Raw genomic sequence first — 22279 nt, 5'->3', positions numbered from 1 at the left:
AGAACTCCAGCGTTTACCCTTCTGCTAATGCACGAGTGAAATAGCCAATGAAAAATAATGTTTCTAACACAACTAGGCATTAGGTTATTGGAAAATTACCTGGAAGTTGAGGTATCAGGATGTATTCAGAAATGTGTTAAACATGTTTTTCAACTAACCACAAATTTGTACCATTCTTCTGCAACTTTATTTATTTCATTATGATTCAAACAAATTTTTGATGAATTATTGCTGAATGAATGAATGAATGAATCAATCAATCAATCAATTAATGTATTCATTCATTTGTTTATTCATGTTATTTCATTCACTTGTTTATTTATGACCTTGTTCATTCTATAGGATTCACTGTAACAATGCTACATGCTGTAATATCATGCAAAATTGCACAATTGGGGGCAGTAGTGGCAAAGGGAGATAATAGCAAAGGGAGATAATATTACCAATGAAGTCTATTAAAACTTCCCAGACCCACTCATTGTAAGTTCAGAAAGCTAATTACTTCAAAACAACTGGGTCTATATATCAACCTACCCTTTCTATGTCCTGTTTATCCTTGTGACGAGTGTAGATCAGTCCAATGATGTAAAGGAACATAATAACACAAAGCATTGTCAGGACAGCATAGTTGTCTCGGATCTTTTGGTCTAAGTTGTTGAACACAGTTCGGAAGTTGATCGTGTTGGGTGGCACAAAAAATTCTGCTCCAAATGAGGTCAGGTGGTTGCAGATACACCTTGTAAAGTACGAATTGGACACGGGGCTTACCTGGAATGTAAACCATGGACTTGAATTATTTCCTACCCAGAACTTGCAATAAAATTTAATATATATTAAATACATTGGTCCTTCATTGTACAACTTCATACTCCACCATCCCATCCCCGAGTAAACATCTGTCCATCATATAATGCAGCTACAGTCATGGATTTCACAATATTGTCACCTTTGCTTTAGAATTGCTATTTATAATACCAAACTAGTAACATCAAATGCAAATGTATTGTGTTGGAGGATCCAGTAAATCTTCCACTTACTGGATGTCATCAAGCCTTCATTTGGTGATGTCAAGCACACAGAAGAGCCAATAATGCATTTAACATAATTACAGACTGAACTACGTTTTAGGGTGCTTTAAAAATGGCAGCCACATGCAATGCAAATGTTGTGAAATTGCTCACTGACAACACTGAATGCAACATTTAGATATATGAACAGCTTATCATTGTTTACTGCCTGTAAACATGTACAAAACTGATAACTATGTAAACATATATATGCATGTGTCTGTCAGTGACATGGAAACTGCCAATTCCCATTAAATGAAGTATTTTCACATCTCTGCTTAAGATGAACTGTTAGTACAATTTTTCATTTAGTTATTTTCTTAAAGTATGGATGCATTTCAAATTGCATGTGGCATCACTAGGAAACAGCAGAGGTAGATTAGAATTGGTTGAAAAATGCATTACACAACATTACATATTAGGTTGATTTATTCATAACATCAAATTTTCTTTTCTTTAAACTAACTTATTAAACCTTGGAAAAACATACTTGTTAACGGAACCTTTGATGAGTAGCATTTAATTTTGAGGAAACACCATTTTGCTTCAAGTTTTTATGCCATTGCAGGTACTTATCATCTCTTCAGACCACCTAAAAATAATCTTATGCACACGTCCAGTTGCATTATTGATTTTTCATCATGTACATACATTTTTAGTAGTAAAAAACAACATCATGCCAATCCTATGGATTCCTAGCCTAAAAATCATTAAAGACGTCTTTAAAACTGAATCATTTGATAATAAAAGGCAAAAGGTACAGAGCACATGAAACAATCACAAGCTGAGCAACATGGAACAAGCACATTGTCAATGGTTTACATATAAACATCTGTCAGCTCAAAGCCTAATGTGAGGAAAGTACAAGTTTTGTGTTGTTTTGATTAAACAGCATAGGTTTGGTTATTGCATACCAAGTACACATTTAGAATTTCAAGCAAATGTTGCAGAGTTAGATGACACAGTTGATTTGATGGGCTGACAGTCAAATTTAATGTCTCAAGATGGTGAAGTGGTTTTTGATTTTTAAAAACCAGACACTGAATAGTCCCTTAAAGACTTTAAAATGACAAAATATCCAATATTATTCTGGAAGTTTTAATAAACAAAATGGTATGGTGTTATGGTATGATATATTTAGTGCTTGAGACAAACCTGCACAATGATTACCACCAATATGATTTACTTTTCTTCATCATAATTTTAAAACAATATTTCTTCAATTTTTAGGAACCAACTTACATCACATCCATCTGTCTTCCACTGCTCAATGTTCTCATTCCAGTAGAAACAGCCAGAAGTCACAAAACTGATGGTGTAGTTGCTAGGCAACCGAGACTTATCCATATTCTCTGACATATAATCAAAATATTCAGAAAGGTCATCTAGAGGATTTGTTGTGTTGTCAACTGCAAAGAAAAAATTAATTTAAAGTTCCCTTAAGCCTTAAACTTTATTCATTTCATTGTGACCGCAAAAGAAATTGTAATGAATAACACACTCTTGAAGTCTCTGATGTTCATAAGAGAGTATTCTAGTATGCAGGCAACTTTAGATTTCATTAATTTTAATTAATTTTAAATGGGCTCCCACTCACTTCACAGTATTTCTCAGCCAAATTATTATATCTATATACATTTTTATTTGGGGTACATGGTGGGTGTTACATCCATAAATTAGTAATATTAATTATGTGGAAAACTGATCATGATGGCAGAAAACCAATCACTCACCATATTCACTGATTCCAATATAATAAAGTCCTGTGCCAAACTGCTGGATAAAACTGACAGGAATATGGACTGTGTACTTCTTTTCATCTTCAATTTTTTCCCTCATATTCTCTTTAATGCTGCTGAAATTTAGGGGTACAGTCTTGGGTATTACCTCAATTAGATCATAGTCATTTTCTGATGGATATCTGCCAAAAGTCACATAGACGATGAAAGACGCATTGGTGCTTGTAGGTTTAATTACAACATTCACAGAACTGTAGTTGGAGCGAACACGAAATAAATGATACTTCATGGTCTGATTGTCTGCATAGTCCCCATCAACATACAGCACTCGTATGGTAGATGGGTCAACACGGACATCGATTTCTATTGGCTCGGAGATCTCATGCACTGATATTTTTCCTCCAGTATCATTGAAGAGATCCAAAGTGATTACTGGTGTGCTGATGAACTTGGCACTATTGTCCCAGACAAAGGGATTTGAGTTAAAACTTTTGACCTATTAAACAAGAGTAAACAATTATAAAGACAATATAAGGAGGTAACAAGTCATCAAAAAAGTTAAATTAAAGTTAAGTTAAAATAAGTATAGTAAATCCACAATTTATGAATATATTGCATTCCTGATAAATTTCACATGTCAAATTCGCATGACTCAAATCCATCAATGGAGACCAAGTGTTCAACCTCGTCGAACACATTAAAAAAAGTCAGTTCCTGCTTGGGAACCCATGCTGCATATTCATGTATACCCATGCTGCATGTTCATGTATATACACAAATCATACACATCTTAGGGTGTATTTTTGCTTGGGTGTTGATATAAATTTATGCAAATGCAAGATTGTAGTAAGTAGAAAACGCGTAAATCTGGAGTTTACTGTATGTGTAAGCATGTAGCGATAAATGTTTCATTCAGTGAAATTTATCACTTCAAATGGAGAAGATAAATACAAAAATTAAATCACTTTTGACCATATAACATATTTTTCTTTTCTTCCCATTTGAAAACTCATAAGTAAAATTATTGTAAATTTACGTATTTTAGAGTCTTTAAAAGAGGAGGAATTTTGTAAATGCAGCTCATTTGTAACAAAAGGTTACAAAGATGAATCTAATGTTTCACTGTGCTTTTTCCAGCATTTTCACAGCAGGAGCAAATTACTACTCTCACATTTTCATAAATCAGGATTTTCAAAATATTAAGGGTCATAGTAAAGATACAACCTTGAATCTTTTATGCCCATTACAGGTGCAGCAGCAGCCATCATGTGTTACAACAACAATGCTATGACACATGGTTTACAACTGAATGTAACAGCAGAGGCATAGCCATAACAAGAGTCCCTAGAAGGGACTGATGCTGTACTGGGAGAAAAGAATTTCCAAGAATTCAAGATAAGTCAATTTCTTCTTAACTGTTAAGTGTTGAAACCATGTATGATATTCTTCAGTGATAACAAGATTTTCAAAATAGCTGCTGTTTTACATATACTGAATGCCAGCTTAGCACTATTTTCATTTAGGATATTACAAGTGTTTTGGTTCCCGGGTTCTTCCTCCACCATTAATACTGGCCGCCATGTATAGCCTATCGCGTGCTGAAAAATGGCGTTAAACCCCACAACAACAACAACAACAACAAGTGTTTTGGTGAAAACCCCATGTCACAATGACCAATCATTCAGGAGGAGTTGTGACAAAAAGATTTTTAAGACGGTCAACATGGCAGCAATATTGGCTGTATCACTGTCACGATTTTCATTTCAGACTTTGTGAAATCCTCATGTCACAATAACCACCCATTCAAGAGGAGTAGTGACCACAAGATTTACACGATGGTCACCATGGCAGCTACTGGTATACTGGATATGCAGGTGGCACCATTTTTTCATTTAGGACCAACAAGGCAACATAAAAAGTATATTGGTGGAAACCACATGTTACTGTAGCAATTGATTTGGAGAGGAACCAAGATAACATATTTTCAAGATGTGACTTTCTATTCAGGAGGAGAAGCAATAAAAACATTTTCAAGTTGGCTGCCATACTAGATATCAGATCACCCATTTAAGATGAAATAGACATCATATGAAGTCTTCTTGTGAAAACCCCATGTCAATATGACTTTCTGTTCATGAAGAAATAGTTTCCATGGAAGCCATGGACATCAGATTGGCACCATGTTCATTTACAACCAGCTAGACATCATTAGAAGTCCTTTTTAATGAAAACCATATGTTGATATGACCATCTATTAGGGAGCAGTGATAACAAGAATTTAAAGATGGCTGTCATGGTGACCATATTAGACTTTCAATTAGTTCCATTTGCATTTGGGATCAACCAGATATTATAGGAAGTCTTTCAGTGGAAACCCCATGTTGATGACCATCCATGAAGGGGTAGCAGTAACAAGATTTTCAAGATGGCCATATTGGAAGTCTAACTGGCACTATTTTCATTTGGGACAAACCAAACATCATAAGAGTCTTTCAGTAAAAACCCTATGCTGATATGACATTCCAGAAAAGTAGTGATAACAAGATCTTCAAGATCGCTGAAACATTTGACATCAGATCAGCACCATTTTCACTTAATACCAGCTAGACATCATAAGAAATCTTTCTGTGTGAAAGCCCAATGTTGATTACTTCTATCTATTCAGGAGGAGAAACAATGACACGATTTTCAAGACAGAAACTCTCATGACCATAATGGATGTATGAGCAGTGCCATTTTCAGCTAGGACAAAATAGACCATGAGATGAATGTGTTTGTAAGGTTTCAATGCAATCTTCCAAGAAGTTTAGGAGAAGCAGTGATAACAAGCTTATGCTAATGGATGACTAGATGTAGGATGACAGATGATGGACAACAGACCATATATGTAGGAATGACAGATGTAGAATAGATGTAGGATGACAGATGCTGGACAACAGACCATCTCATAAGTTCTTCTAGTTTATGACCAATAGATCCAAAAAAGGAGAAATTTTGATTTCAACATTTTACAATCTCATAAAGCACAGTTTTTTAAAATCAGAAGTTAGATAAAGAGTCTCATTCTTCAAATGTAAAATGTTGGGCAAGTAAGTGCTTGATATTTGAACTATGTCTAAAAATCAAGCAGTTACATGATCAGCATCAGCTATTAATAATAATGAAGGTGGTGGGTTTTGTTGATATGATGGCAAATCGATTGTGTAAGACAATCACACACTTTCTCAGATTATTTAAATTCATTAGGCTTTTGCAGAATCATGCAGCCTGGAGAAAATACTTGATTCAAAACATTTTCACAAATGAGTTTTATTCCTAAAGCAACACAAATATAATGCTAGTGACAATTTTATTATGTACAGTATTGCTTCTGGCTTACACTAAAATCTATGAATGACCCTGTATTATTGCCCAGCTGCATTGAATCTTTGGAAGGAAGCTGGAACATGCCGAGTTTAGTTTCCAGAAGAATAGCATCAATCTTTTTCAGCTCCTCCCTCTTTGCAATTATGGACATTGTCTGTGTGTTCATGACAATGGGAGTCTGTCCTGGCGTCTGCTTCTTAAACAGTGACATAATGATTCTGTCTGCCACATCAAAAGCTTGATGTGCAATTGTTCTGGCCTGTTTAGAAAACAATAATTACATAATTATCTAAGAATTTATAACTATTTTGAATGGAAGGAAAAGAACATTATAAATGAATTTTGAACATGTTTACATCATGTATATGCTGGATGGACCAGCTGAATAACAATGACAATAGATATTGCGAATCACACATTGTACTAACAATCTGGTGAATAACTTGTCACCTTTCCTAATACAGTCAAACCATATACAACAGCATGGGAAAAGGCAAAAGTGGCCTGTGCAGGCAGGTGACTACTAAAGGCAGGATCAGCTCTCAAACTTGGTTTATGTCAAATTTATGTGTGCATTAGTAAATACCCATCTCTGCTTGCCATTTAATGTCTTATAAAACAAATCTAATAATTTAAATATACTCCCATCAAAACAAGAAAACAACTGTGTACATGCACTCATTTCTCTCTCACTCTGTCTCCCTCTCTGTCTGTCTGTCTGTCTGTCTGTCTGTCTGTCTGTCTGTCTCTGTCTCTCTCTCTCATGCAAACACTTTTATCACATTATCATTCAAAAGTGGTGTACACACTTTAAGCAGCTGATGGATTAAGCGGTTGCTCAAGCTCACAGAGATCAAATGACAGTTGGATTTTGTTTGTGATCTTTGATGATTAGGGAATGAATAGAAGCTCCCTGAGCTATTTTTAGTAAACCTAAACCATACGGGATATCACTAGTACAGTGTACCTCTACTCAAAGATTGTATCTTTTTTCATCGGCGATAACTTTCATTCAAAATAATAGATAACATTTAACAGATTTTATTCTCTCCTGAAAAGAAAAGCAAAAACATCTTGCTTTCAAAGCAACATATTGACACCTTTGAGTTTCACTGGACTGCAGTAAGTATGACTGAAATTTGAAACATTTAAACATCAATTCACACAACATGCCTTTATATATTCCATGCCTTGCCCATCAAACAAAAGAAGTTTAATTTGCATACTTGGATCAGTCACTGCTGATTTGCTTCAGTGACCATGGAAGGCAGGGTGAATCCACTGCTTGGTTAAGAAACACATGGCTGCTGACCACCAAAGACTAGAAACCACTAATTATACCGGTTCGACATTTATATGTCAAAATTGGTAGGGGGGGGGGGAATTAAAATTGCCATTGTGACCAGGTGACTACAGATCTCAGGTTACTGTTAGGACAGGTTTGACTGTCTATGCAATAAATTATGTTTAAAACCAAACAACAATCTGGTCCATTGGCATAAAAGAAAACTTGTACACACATTTATTTGTTGTTCAGTTCCAACCTTTTGTCCTGTCTGGTTATCTGTTTGTACTGGTTCTTCCACCTTACTATCCAAACTGGTCTGCTTCACATTCGTTCCCACATTTAAATCTGTGTCACTCAGCTGCTGATAAGATTCCTGTGTGTTCTGCTCTTTGATCTGTTCAGCTGTCTTTATGGTTGCAGCAAGAATAATGTTCCCTAGACTGGCCAACAGGTCTATGAGGAAATGTCAGTAAAATTTCCATACGATTATTACATTTTCTTCAGTTATTATCAAATAGTTCAAAAGGCTGCATACATAATGTGTCTCTCTAAGCTCAGTCAAAACATTATATTCTAAGCAGATTTTTTAAAATGATTCACACCTTAAATCAGTTTGGCAATCTGTGAACTAATGTGCTTTTATGTGAATTGCCTACAGGCAAACGTACCTAGAGACATGAACAAACGATTACCATCTAGTGTTGCTTTGACAAATTTTGATGCTTGACAAGAAAAGCACATTATGAATTCATAGATGTGACAGAAGGTAGCTTTAATAAATGAAAGTTTGCATGGAATGAGAAAGATTTTCAAGTTCTTTACAATTCTGTTAAACAAGATGGTCAACATTTACCTCCAGCTGCAGTTATTTCCTGGCCAATACTATCTGAACGTGATTCATCTATCATATTTGTATATTGGTCTGCTACTCTTTTCATCACTGACATGGTCGTATTCTGAAAAATGATTATCAGTATTATTCATTATCTATTGATCAATCAGTGATTATGTCCACTCTGTATCTTTCATTATGTATTGATCAATTACTGTAAACATCCAGTTTTTAACATTCATTATATATTGATAAGTGGCTGCAAATTTCCACTCTGTATCATTCATTATGTATTGATATGTGATTGTAAATGTCCACTCAGCATCATTCATTATGTACTGATTGATGACTTTAAAAATGTCCACTCTGTATCTTTCATTATGTACTGATCAATGACTGTAAATGTCCACTCAGTAAAATTCATTATGTATTGACTGATGATTGTAAACGTCCAGTCAGTGTCATTCATTATGTATTGATTGATGACTGTAAATGTCCAGTCAGTATCATACAATACATCATTGTCAGTATCAATGACAATAAATGTCCAGTCAGTATCATACAATACATATTGGTCAATGACAATAAATGTCCAGTCAGTATCATACAATACCTATTGGTCACTGACAATAAATGTCCAGTCAGTATCATACAATACGTATTGGTCAATGGCAAAAAATGTCCAGTCAGTATCATACAATATGTATTAGTCAATGACAATAAATCTCCATTTAGTATCATACAATACTTATTGGTCAATGACAATAAATGTCCAGTCAGTATCATACAATATGTATTGGTCAATGACAACAAATGTCCAGTCAGTATCATACAATACGTATTGGTCAATGACAATAAATGTCCAGTCAGTATCATACAATACATATTGGTCAATGACAATAAATGTCCAGTCAGTATCATACAATACATATTGGTCAATGACAATAAATGTCCAGTCAGTATCATACAATATGTATTGGTCAATGACAATAAATGTCCAGTCAGTATCATAAAATATATATTGGTCAATAAATGTCCAGTCAGTATCATACAGTACATATTGGTCAATAAATGTCCAGTTGGTATCATACAATATGTATTGGTCAATAAATGTCCACTCTTTCATATTCTGAATCTAAATGAACTACAACAGTAATCTGCACATAAAATTCTTGTTTTTTGTGAAGATATAGGGCGGTGATTACACAACAGTTTGACTTTGTGTTCCAAGGTTCAATACCCTATTCTGTCCAGTGTTAGGACATGTGTTCATCAATTTTTGCTGAAAGATTTTTTAAAGTTTCTTTGATATCAGAAGCTAGCAGGGACAACATTAAGCCACACATCTATGTCTCAGTCATTCTCTCACTCAATTGAGACCAGTTGTTTTGACCAATGTACCTAAAATGTATTCCTAATGGCCAGTATTTTGTTTAAGTGGACACATTGTTACACCTTTTGGCCATCTCCTATAAATTCCATAGTTGCTGCTTTACCATATATAGACATGGCTACTAACAACAGTGAATCAAAGTATTGTGAATTACTGCTTTTGCTATGGACTCAATGCCATTTTCAGCACACAATAGCCTATAAATGGAGGCCAGCATAACTGGCAATGGTAGAGCCCAGGAAGAACCACCAACCCACAGGAAGCTCTTTGCAACCTTTCTCACATACTCACATTGGCTGAGCCTGAGGCTAATGAACTCATGCACACAGTTGAGATGGCAATGATTGGTAAAGGCAATGACTGGTAAAGGTAAATGCTTTAGAACAATCATCCACTTTATATACTTTATTTCCTCTGTTTTCTTATCATTTCCACATATTTCAATTATGTATACATGTGATTTCATTGGGCAATGACAAGCATTGAGCATTAGCGGAATGATGTAACCAAATTATCAGTAAACTGTCTTGCTCATCTACTGTTATCAGTTTAGGCATTAAAACTGTCGCAAGAATCACCGGTAATTAACTTTTCTGACTTGAAAATTGAAATGCTGACTCATTAACATGTGATATCACTATTAAAAAAAAAGAATATGGTGTTTGGTTAATCAATCAGATTTATAGCGACCTTGTCTGCATCATGGCATTGCCACATGCACATTGCAGATTTTAACTGGTTGTAACTGAAGAATACCAATTGGTTTTTAATCATCGGCACCACTGCACTAAACTTCAGTAATATCTCAAAAATATGATACAGAAGTCTCAGAAAGAATGCTCTGAAAATAATTGCAATAATGGCGCAGTATTGGTTGGCTTTTGATGTAAGGGACCTTTAGATAGGCATATGTTTAATCAGCTATAGTAATGGTGATAGTATTCATGTTATAGAACAAAGTAGTACTGCTATAGTAATGGTGATAGTATTTATGTTGTAGAATAGAGGAGTACTGCTATAGTAATGGTGATAGTATTTATGTTGTAGAACAAAGTAGTACTGCTATAGTAATGGTGATAGTATTTATGTTGTAGAACAAAGGAGTACTGCTATAGTAATGGTGATAGTATTTATGTTGTAGAACAAAGGAGTACTGCTATAGTAATGGTGATAGTATTTATGTTGTAGAACAAATTAGTACTGCTATAGTAATGGTGATAGTATTTATGTTGTAGAACAAAGGAGTACTGCTATAGTAATGGTGATAGTATTTATGTTGTAGAATAGAGGAGTACTGCTATAGTAATGGTGATAGTATTTATGTTGTAGAACAAAGTAGTACTGCTATAGTAATGGTGATAGTATTTATGTTGTAGAACAAAGGAGTACTGCTATAGTAATGGTGATAGTATTTATGTTGTAGAACAAAGGAGTACTGCTATAGTAATGGTGATAGTATTTATGTTGTAGAACAAAGTAGTACTGCTATAGTAATGGTGATAGTATTTATGTTGTAGAACAAAGTAGTACTGCTATAGTAATGGTGATAGTATTTATGTTGTAGAACAAAGGAGTACTGCTATAGTAATGGTGATAGTATTTATGTTGTAGAACAAAGGAGTACTGCTATAGTAATGGTGATAGTATTTATGTTGTAGAACAAAGTAGTACTGCTATAGTAATGGTGATAGTATTTATGTTGTAGAACAAAGGAGTACTGCTATAGTAATGGTGATAGTATTTATGTTGTAGAACAAAGTAGTACTGCTATAGTAAAGGTGATAGTATTTATGTTGTAGAACAAAGGAGTACTGCTATAGTAATGGTGATAGTATTTATGTTGTAGAACAAAGTAGTACTGCTATAGTAATGGTGATAGTATTTATGTTGTAGAACAAAGGAGTACTGGTGCTGCCTTCCAACAAAATTCACTTTACCCAACAATTAACTGGCCTGGAATCTGTCTCAGAAAACAAAAGACAAATACACCAATTATAATCAAAAGGAGATACAAATAATGAAAAATCAGAATGCCAAAATCAGAGGTGGAATGAAACATAAAATTATAATGGATAATTGATAATCTAGATAGACTTTATGCAGTACTTTAACCTGTTATGGTAATTCTTTAATGTATAAATGAGTTACGTGAATATATGCTGTTATGTGCCTATTCATTCTAAACATACATCTTTTCATGTAGATTACATCACTCTATAGGGTTACTTAGATCAATGAAAAACTTTTCAACAAGTGAAACAAAGTAAATAAAACTGTAATGGATGTATAGCTAAAATATGATCTGAAAGAATGTGATTTAGTTAAAAAAAGAGTTTATAAAGCAGTATCTGCATCTAATATATCTTTTATGAATAAACAGGTATACAGGTGATGATATGCACTGCATAGGTACTGTATAATTTAATACAGGTCTCCCTGTGTAGTCCAAGCAGTCCATGAATTGTGACATCTTTATTTACCTTTATGTATTTCATGCTGGAGAAATCAGAAAATATTCACATGCAAATTAAATAGCATCATAGCACTCTGCAGTTTATAACATATTTTTGAAATGGTAATTGAATACGGATTGGCATTTATCAATCTTGCAAATTTTGTTTTTATAAGTGCTGGGACACTGAAAATTTTATACTTTTTATGTGCATACATATCTTGGGACACAAAAAATTATTTTTCCCTCCCCAGATTTACCATCATTACCATACTTCTCTAATATTATTTTCTACATTTTCTTTTTTATATGCCAATTATTAAAGAATATTATTTAACATTTGAAACATTATTTGACAATTTATTGTTATTTTCTTTTAAAAACATTTTCTACTATTGTTTTAAGTATTGTCATTAATGGGGAGCTAAATGGAGATAATGTCAGGTCCAATCATATACCTAAATTAAATGCATATTCTGGCATAATTTGTACATGAAAGGCACTTGAAATAAATCTTGTTACTAATTTTGGTATGACAATAAAGGTTATTACTATTTTTAGTACTGCAAACTATATTTGGTAATGCTGAATGGATACAGTGCCACAAACACTGAGGATCTGAAATCCCTCCAGACCCAAAATGTTCTTTAACAATTGAAAAGTCATTGTCATAAGCACACAATCAAGCATTAAACAACTTTTAAATTACAAAGTGACCTGTACCTTTAATTAGTGATTTCTCAATAATCAGTTTCAAGCACAGTAGTGACAACTTAGCTACTCTGATGTCTGCATAGGCTCCAGAGAAGAATTTCACATTATGCACAGGTTTCATCATTTAAAGAAATGATATTTCCTTGAATGTGCTTGAATTTATAATTTTTTTTATAAAAAGAAAAATGATTTATGTCCAAGGGAAGGTTTAAAAAACATAATTTTCTTTATTTAGATATCTGAATGATGGGGGTTAATCTGGGTTTTAGAGTAAACAGCTAGGCATTATTTCTGATTTGCATCTCACAGAAGACTGCTAGCTCTGCATTGCTACTTTCACTTCCTGAACTTCTGAGGTAAATTACAAGAAGAGTCCCAAGTGGAACTGATATGACATATCTGCCTATATAGCAAACCTGCTGATCATTTTGCTAAGCATCCTAATGTAGTATTTATAAGCACAACCTAGGCAAACTATCTTCAAAACTTTATATCATGTTGATTTTGCCTTTTTAACTTTATCCGGATGAAACAAATTTCAACTGTGATATCACATTATGCATATGCAAGTCTCTTGTTTATAATCAAAGTTACCCAAGGATCTTGATTATATAAACCAATATTTACCAAGTTCTAAAGCAAGCTCAGCCAATCACAGGCAAAGTATCTCATTAATATAGTCTACATTTCAAGTTTGATCAAATCTGATGAAAAATATGGCTTCAAGAATCGCAACAAGCTCTGCACATCCAATGCAAGTTTACTCATTAATATGCATAGATCCAGTTCACTTTTGATATTGTCCAATTTTTGTAGTTTGATAATAAATGTTAGCTGCTGCTGCTAGTATATTTGTTCCTTAAGTTTTGCCTAGGCTTGCTTCAAAGGTATGAAGTGCTGACACACTGCAAGAAAATATAGTTAGGAAATGTGAAATGTGATGTGGGGGATTGATATATAGTACAGACCTTGCAGCAATTGTTCAATAATAAGGATTTTGATAAACAAAGAAGATAAGCTTTTACATATCCTTTGTCCAGTGCCTTGTTACTTTGGGGTGTTTAAACACCTGGGAAAACATAATGACCCAACAAGCTCAGTTCGCAGCACATGTATTGATTATCCAAAAAAGAAAGAATATTTAAACTAAACATAGTTACCTGTGAATTAAGTTTAGTCAGCAACACTGGTTTTGACTGTCTGACAAAGAAACTGTAAAAACTGAAACTGTTGAGCCTTTAACTTTATTATTTTGACACTGTAATGGATAAACAAAATCAAAGATAATTTGATGTAATTATGTTTGAGATATTCCATGACCTTAGTATGGCTGGTCAAAGTACATGCCAGTCAAAACCTTTGGTGTATACATGTATGTATGTATGTATGTATGTATGTATGTATGTATGTATGTATGTATGTATGTATGTATGTATGTATGTATTCTTATGTATATTTGATTTCATTTATATTTGATTTGATTTAATTGTTCATTTGTTTTAAAATTTTTTATTCCATTACATGTTATGGTAATGTAATTTTGTTTACTGGAATTTAACATTTTCCAGAAATTAGTTTGACCTGTTTTTTTCATAAACACCTATTATTAGAACTTTATATCTTAATGCTGACCTAGTTCCTGACCTTGATTCAGAATTAGTAAGAGTTGGAGTAAACAATTTCTTTTTTTTAATTGTGGGATTATAAGATGGAATTGAGGTTGTACTGGTCTACATGACTTTGGACATGTGAATAGTCTCTATTTAGAAATTTTTGTTTTACCAGAATTGTGCAGTAGTCAGATTTAATAGTGATGTATTAAGAAATAATTTTGGTTGGGTTTTTAAACACTTAGACATCAAGGTGTTTATTTTTGTTGTGACCAGTTGGAGTTAAATTTAAATTTTTCTTTAAATTGTTTGGATTCTTAGAGATTAAATTCTTTTCCCTGGGAATATTTAAGTGCTCATACAGAATTCTTGGACAAAGACATTTATTTAAATTTTGTTTGGAAATCAAAACTGAAATATTATTTTTTGTGGCTCAATGAAGAACTGTAGACACATCAGTACTATACTGGTTACAGTATACATCATTGCCTTCCATTTTGGATTTTTATCTGGACTTGAACTCCAGTTCACTAGAATATTTTATTACTAGGACCTCTAATTTTTAATTCTTGGACTATTCTTGGATTATTTTTAGATTTGATTCTAAAAACGGTAAGTTCTATTTTTCATTTTTACCTTGTTTCTAGGGAAATAAATTATTTGTTAAATTTTACAAAGCTTGTTGTCTTCACATTTTTACTTGTTACTGTTTATGACAGCCTAAACACGTAACAGTATGTATGTATGTATGCATGTATGTATGTATGTATGTATATATGTATGTACGTATGTATGTATCTATGTATGTATGTTTAATTTGCATAGTGTGTTTAGCTTTTGTCGATGATTGTAAATTGTAAGGGTCATTAAATTATAACATACTACCTGGCTAACTTTTTTCCATGATTGTAGATTATACTTTAATATAATGATCATTTGTAAATAACATGTTTACATAGATTTGAGTTCAGGACCTTGATTTTTCCCAGAGAAATTCTATTGTCTACCTGATTTTTGTCATGATGTTTACTTGAATTTACCAGTTGGGTATTTTCTAGAAGCAAACTTGCTTATGAATTTGATGGGAAAATGACCCATATCTTCGGCATTTTGTTGTGTCATAGGTCATATGATAGTCTGTATATAATGGACTTGGTTGGCAATTATTTATTCCTATTTTAATATCAGTCTAGTGGAATCACTTTTAGTTGCTTTAGATATAATTTGAGAGGAATCATTTATTTAAATTATTCATTGGAATTGCAAGTTAACACAGCAGCTTCATAATGCACCATGTACAATTCCATTATGTATGCAACACCTGTGCAAAGTTTCAAGGAAATGAACTGAAAACTGAAGTAGCTGATTTCTCAACCAAATGATCATGAGTCACCAGAAAAATGACCATACTTTTTCAAAATATCATTCACATGATCATAATGCATTGAACACATTTCTCTGTAATGGCTGTGCAAACCTTTAAAGCAAGGCACTGAAAACCAAGGGAGTTGATTTATAGGTGTTCTAATACTCAATGCATGGAAAGGCTTACAGACAGAAGAATGGACTAATGCATTATATCTTGGTCACCACCAACTTTTTGGAAGGGGTTTAATGTAGCTTCAGAATGTCATTTTGTATACAACACAAATTACAATGGATGAAGTCTTTAAAATATGCATGTTACATGAAAATTGCATTCAAAAGGGTTTACCACTTGAATTGCTTATAGCTGCATCTGACTTTGTAAGATTGATATACTTTCTTCAAACAAGACTTTAAAAAAATTAGCTAAGGTTTTTATTTCAAACAAATAGAAAAAAAAATGAAGACGATAAACACAAATACATAAATGAGTGAAGAACAAATAACTGAATAAATAATGAAAACTGGCCAAGGGGAGCCTGTGGAGTCCATTTCCAATTTATTATCCAAATCTAACAAGGATGGAATAAAATGGTATTAGAATAAAAGGAAATTTAAAAAAAACTTTAAGATTGAGGCCAATAAGTAGTCAGACAGACGCACATATTCCAAAATGGTTGCTTTGTTCAGAACCATCAAGGTGAGGTCAATAAACATGAACCCAAAAATGATGTATGATGTATGTGACTTTTTAAAAAACATTGACAAAGAATCTTGAAACTGTTTCCTAGGAAGCAAATGTTGCTCAGTTGGCAGAACATCAGATTCATAATCCAAGGGTTGCAAGTTCGATATCCACCCAGGCCAATCTGGGTCAGCTGACTCAGTGTCCTTACCAAAGACATTTAGTTCCCATTTCCACAGCATGATACAGTCAATAATGTGTTATCAACTGCCATTAAAACCTAAATTCTTTTAAAATAACAATTCACATCATTTCTGTCGGCAACACCAAAACTGGTGCCATCATTCTTTCCTGAAAAGTGACATCTCTCATACATTGTACTGATGCAGATGAGCTAATAAATAAACACAATGATTGTAATTACCTGTGATTCTTCAGAAATCTCATCCACCTTATCAGTGATGACCTTGAAGGCCATTGCCGTCTGCTGCAGGGCATCCATTGTGTGAGTCTGAGTCTGGGCCAGCTGATTCACTATCATTGTGCGTAACTGCAGGTCAAGGACAACAACATAGTGCATTAAGTGCAAGAATAAAAGTGAATGTATTTTTAAATAAGAAAGATCACTTGTAGAATTACACTGTTACCATGGAAGCATATTACCTACCTTATTCATCACACTACATGTATATGCATGACCTTTACTGCTATTTGTGACAACATGCTGGGGTATTGTTTGAAAATTCTACTGGCATCAGGATCACTGGATATGCTTGTGTGACAGAATTCACCAGACTCCTCAAACTTGAATACTTCTTCATTTGTAAACATAATATTTGTAAAAGATCTAGTGGATAAACTATCCATATTTAACATAATTCTTCATTTGAATATATTGTTACTGTAAATGCTCTTGTATGTCCATATACTGAGCTAGTAATCAAAGCTTTGACACTAGCAAGTACTGCCACTGTGGAGTTTCAAGAATGTTGACAAACTTAAAAAAGTAAAACATCAATCAACTCAATACTGTGAATTCATTACTTTTCGGGGGTTCTGAGTTTTGTGGATTTTTATTGTTACAGCAAATTATGAATTAAAAGACCATACAAAAAATAATACCATACATACTCGTTAATAACACAAGTCCAACTGCAAATCACAAGACCCAGGTCTGTCATTGCATAATGCACCAGCAGATCTGGGTCTGTGCAGTTTGTTAGGAGTAATCAGTAGTACAAACAACTTAGACTCTGACCTGCAGGTGCATCATGCTATAGTAGATCTGTACCTTTGTTGTTTACAGTTTGACTCAACTTATAAGTGGGTATATACAGTAGTGTTCATTTATCAATCTTTGAAGTTAACTACCAGATACCAACTAAAATGTCATTTCTCAGCAAACCACCACCCAAAGAAATATGAATTCACAGTAATCTTCATTACCAGGATGACTTGCTCAGTCCCAATATAAAAGTTGTCTTTGTGCCTGTACACTCCAAAACATGAAGTAATAAACAATACACACCAATCATTTTGGCCCATACTGCTGTTCTGCTTTACTTTAATTATACACAATGTTCAGTGAATTTCTGTCTTACATCCATTGCAGTGAGATCACCAGATGTATTCATTGATGAAATGTGATGATGATCTTCAGGATAAAATTGTGGAGTTACTGGGTAGATGAGCAAATATAGAAAGTAAATAAGTTTAATTGTTTCTGCCTCAAAGGGCATTGAAGCAACAGTACAGAGAAGGGGAAAACTTGATTGGTGATCTGGACACCAGAAATAAAACCTTGATTAATATAGATGAAATAAAATAAACACACCTGTGTGTACCCTAACATGGTTCATGCTTGTACCTCAGACCACTCTGGTGGCCTAAGTGGTAAGAGTGTCTGCCTTGGTAATGGGAGGTCGCAGGTTCAAACCCCAGCCAAGACATACCAAAGACTTATCAAAATGGTACTAGCAGCTGCCTTGCCTGGCACTCAGCATTTAAGAGGTTCATGTTAGGACTGGCTGGTCTGGTGTCAGGATAATGTTACTGGGTGGGACATCATGCTACATGTTTGTGTCATGATGCCACAGTGCTAGACATCACTATAAACTGCCACACTGCAGACATTGTAGTGATATGACTGGAAAATTCTTAAACCTATGTTAAAAATCACACACACACACAAACATACACACATACACACACACACATTCTTGTAAAACCTACGAAACAGGATCATATGATTTTTACCATGAAAACAGGGACATTTTTATTTTAACAAATTATGGACAATAAAGATCTTTTTTACTTTGCATTTGATATATACATGTCATTTGTAATTGACTTGTGGTTGATTTCCAAGACAAAATGTGTCAGAATCTTTACCATCAGAACAGGACACACAAATATACAGTGTTAGAAATTATACAATCAAATATGGGACATTCAATAAGTATGTGTTTTGATTCTAAATAAGGATCAATTCAATTTAAATACTGCAGTAATCTCACCTGATACACATAGTTCCCATCCATATTAACAGACTAAATTGAAATTATCATGTTGAATTTTTATATTATGTTTCTTGTATATAGAAGTAAAAATGTACATCCAGGAGTTCGAAGAAACTGAATTGCCAGAATTGTGTGAAAATACCGAGTCCCTTTTTCTAAAATGAAAGAATCAAGTAACTGCATATCAATCTTCAGTTAAAATAATTTTACTGGCAAGACTATGGTTTAGAATTTAAAATGTCCCACAAAATAAGACATTTTTAACTTTTGTGTACTAAAATTTGCCACTTTAGTGCAATCTCCTTCATTAATAAGCCAATGCATGATAAGATCTCTTCAATATGAAACACACCAAAGATTATTTTTTATGATGGCATGGTTTAGTTTTAATGAGCTCAGGTCAGAGCCGTATAAGTGTCCCTGGAGTCAAATAGTCCCTATTAAAATCTAATTGTGTGGATTGATTGTGTGACTCCATGTGCAGTATTTATGACAGAGACTGGTAAATCGTACAGTGGAATAATTGAGAAGGGACTGTCCCGTTATCTGGAGATGCCTTTACAGGCAAAATGAGGCTTATAAACATGATTTGACTGACTTAAGGTAGCATAGGAAAAATAGTTCCCGGTATTTGATGTTTGAGTTGAGACTTGTATTTTAGGGTAGTTAAGTACTATCGCTATGTTGCGGAAATGTAATAAGGAGAAACCATGCGTTTGTGAGGTTGGCAGGCAAATGTGAAGTTGTGATGCAAATGTGTAGTTATGATATTGGTGATCATGCATTAATTAGAGGAAAATTATTATACTCTGTTTCATTCATTCACTAAAGAGCCCACCCACATGTAACAGTATTAATGTTCTGCCTTTTGTTTAGTGGAGAGCCATTTGTGAAGTTAAAGTTGTGTATTTGTGGTCAATGATTGATTAGAGAAAAATTGTTTGATGACTTTTGTCATCAGTCCTTAGAAATAGGGCAAAACAAGGGACTTACATCCAGAAAGAAAGCAAGCTAGCAAGAAGGCAGAAAGACAGACAGAAGGAACAGAGCCAAAAGAGAAAGAGAGACAGAGAGAATATGAAAAGGTACTGACTAAACAAGGAAAGAATGAGAAATATTTATAATTTACCTCGGAGTCAAACAAAATGTATCTGATTGTTTTGTTTCACATTATTTTTACTTCAGCCAGCATGCACATTTATAAGATACATTGAGAAACACTAAATATGAGTATGAAAACTTGTATTTTCAGTGTCGTGGCTGGAGCCATTTACAAAACTTCTTTTTATTTCCTATTGGCTCAAGCTTAACTTGTCAGATTTAACTCTAGTACGGTTAATTGGAGGAAAGAAATGGTATTATGTTTTGGTTACCATGTGAACTGTTCATTATTACGCTTCTAACCACATTTGAATGAACTAAAATCGATGCTGACATTTTCCAGTGTATTTCTTATCCAAATCTGAATGGCTCAGAGTTAAATAGGAGATAAAATATACGAGCACAGATGAATGGCTTGAATTTCTTGCCCATCATAAAAACCATGTATAAAATCTGCATGAAATCTTTTATTAAGTTTTCTTGTGTTCCCGATCTAATTTGGCAAAATGTGTTATGAACATTGGACTACCCATTAATAAACATGTATATTGATATTGTTGATATTGCTCTCTGTGTTAAAAAATAAAATGTATCATATATATTTGTCTATATTTACATAAATGATTTAAATCCTGTTAGATTGATGCCGTCTTTGATGAGTAATTTGAAAGCAAAGTGTGCAAGCTGCAGCAAAACAGTGTGAATGGGGACACAGTTTTCCATCTGATACACATGAGGCTTTGAGTGAGTGGGACATATTTATTGTTGTGTATAGCATGATACCTAAAAAAAGGGGACTATTTAACGTTTGTATCATTAAGTATGGTCTTGGCATTACATTTAAGCTGAAAATACGAAATGGGGACATCTCTGCTTTGAGGTGTGTATCTGGTCTGTTGGTGTGTATTTACACTGATGTCCTTGTTCTACACTGTTTACACACACACACACACACACACACACACACACACACACACACACACAACCTCAGACTTTTACTATATAGAGCAGGACTAATGAAGTCCTTACAATACTGTAACATAACCTTAAAGATAGGACCAAAAATGTTGAATGCAACAAATCTACTGGTGACAGAATATATGTATATCAAATTTTTGTCACAAATATTTTCCTATGACCTTGACCATGAAGACAGTCCCACTAATATGGCATGTGACACTCTTATACCCAGTTTCATCCATTTATTTCAAAAGGTTTTGAAGGTATAGTGGAAAGGCAAGTGTGATGGAAAATGTGCAATAGTGACCTGTGACTCTGACCTTTAAGACACGTTCCCAATACCAATAAGGTCTGAAATACCTTGTAGAGCTGTGGTTTCAAAAATAGCAAAACAATGGTGATTTTTTTACCACACATTTTTTGGGGGGAATCACTGCCTACAATTCCAGACTTAAAAAAGTTAATTATTGACTTTAGTTTGTTAGCATAAAAACTCTTTTTTCTTATTGTTCTAATGATTCTTTCACCTGGCAACTTGCATTTTCTGATATATATATATATATATATATATATATATATATATATATATATATATATATATATATATATATATATAGTTTAACAGTTATGAACAAGAGAAATTCATTTAATTCAAAGAGCTACAGACAAAATGCAATGACTCAATGAAAATGAATCTGATAATTCAGCATTATTTTGTTCATTTACTATAAGATCATAATGAACAAATCAGAGATTTCAATTATCAATAGGAATTTATACATATTTCACATTCTCAATCAAGGAAAGATGGTCCAGCTTTAGTTGTTACACCAACACCATTTCACGTTATGGATGCAAAAGAACACCCCTACAGTAATGTTGCCCCCTGGACCACTGGAATGAGGTTTTGACCCTCTGCCAACCCTCTGCCAACCCCTCAACACTCCCTGCTATACTTCTGCAACTTCTCTGCTACTCAATTTGTTATTTAAATCTCTATTGATGATGAAATATAATAACACAAAACTTCATCCCCTGGTCTCAGTTAAAGAATGGAAAGAGAAAATGTGCTGAAAAACTTGCAACTGGGCCATAACCCTGACCTTGAACATAGCTGCCCCCCCCCCAATAAATCATGACAAACTTTCTTGTGACCATATGCAAGTACACCACATTGCAGTCTCTTAA

At 33.8% G+C, this 22279-nt stretch overlaps 1 protein-coding gene across 1 annotated transcript in view; it reads right to left on the bottom strand.

Annotated features, from left to right (window-relative positions):
• The window catches only part of LOC149803403 (polycystin-1-like protein 2), a 104925-nt gene that overhangs the window by 33070 nt on the left and 49576 nt on the right, over positions 1-22279 (bottom strand). Inside the window, exons 11-17 of the mRNA XM_089953925.1 lie at positions 16936-17061; positions 8314-8416; positions 7717-7913; positions 6186-6431; positions 2801-3302; positions 2310-2476; positions 535-768 (exon numbers count right to left, since the gene is read on the bottom strand). Coding sequence (XP_089810051.1) covers positions 535-768; positions 2310-2476; positions 2801-3302; positions 6186-6431; positions 7717-7913; positions 8314-8416; positions 16936-17061 — 1575 coding nt within the window. The remainder of the gene's footprint in view (positions 1-534; positions 769-2309; positions 2477-2800; positions 3303-6185; positions 6432-7716; positions 7914-8313; positions 8417-16935; positions 17062-22279) is intronic.

This window comes from Sinohyriopsis cumingii, chromosome 3 (genome assembly GCF_028554795.1).
Source record: "Sinohyriopsis cumingii isolate HCF-2022 chromosome 3, ASM2855479v2, whole genome shotgun sequence".
NCBI classification, from domain to species: Eukaryota; Metazoa; Mollusca; class Bivalvia; order Unionida; family Unionidae; genus Sinohyriopsis; species Sinohyriopsis cumingii.
Note: the sequence above shows the minus strand (reverse complement) of the source record. Positions and strands in the feature narration are given on the sequence as shown.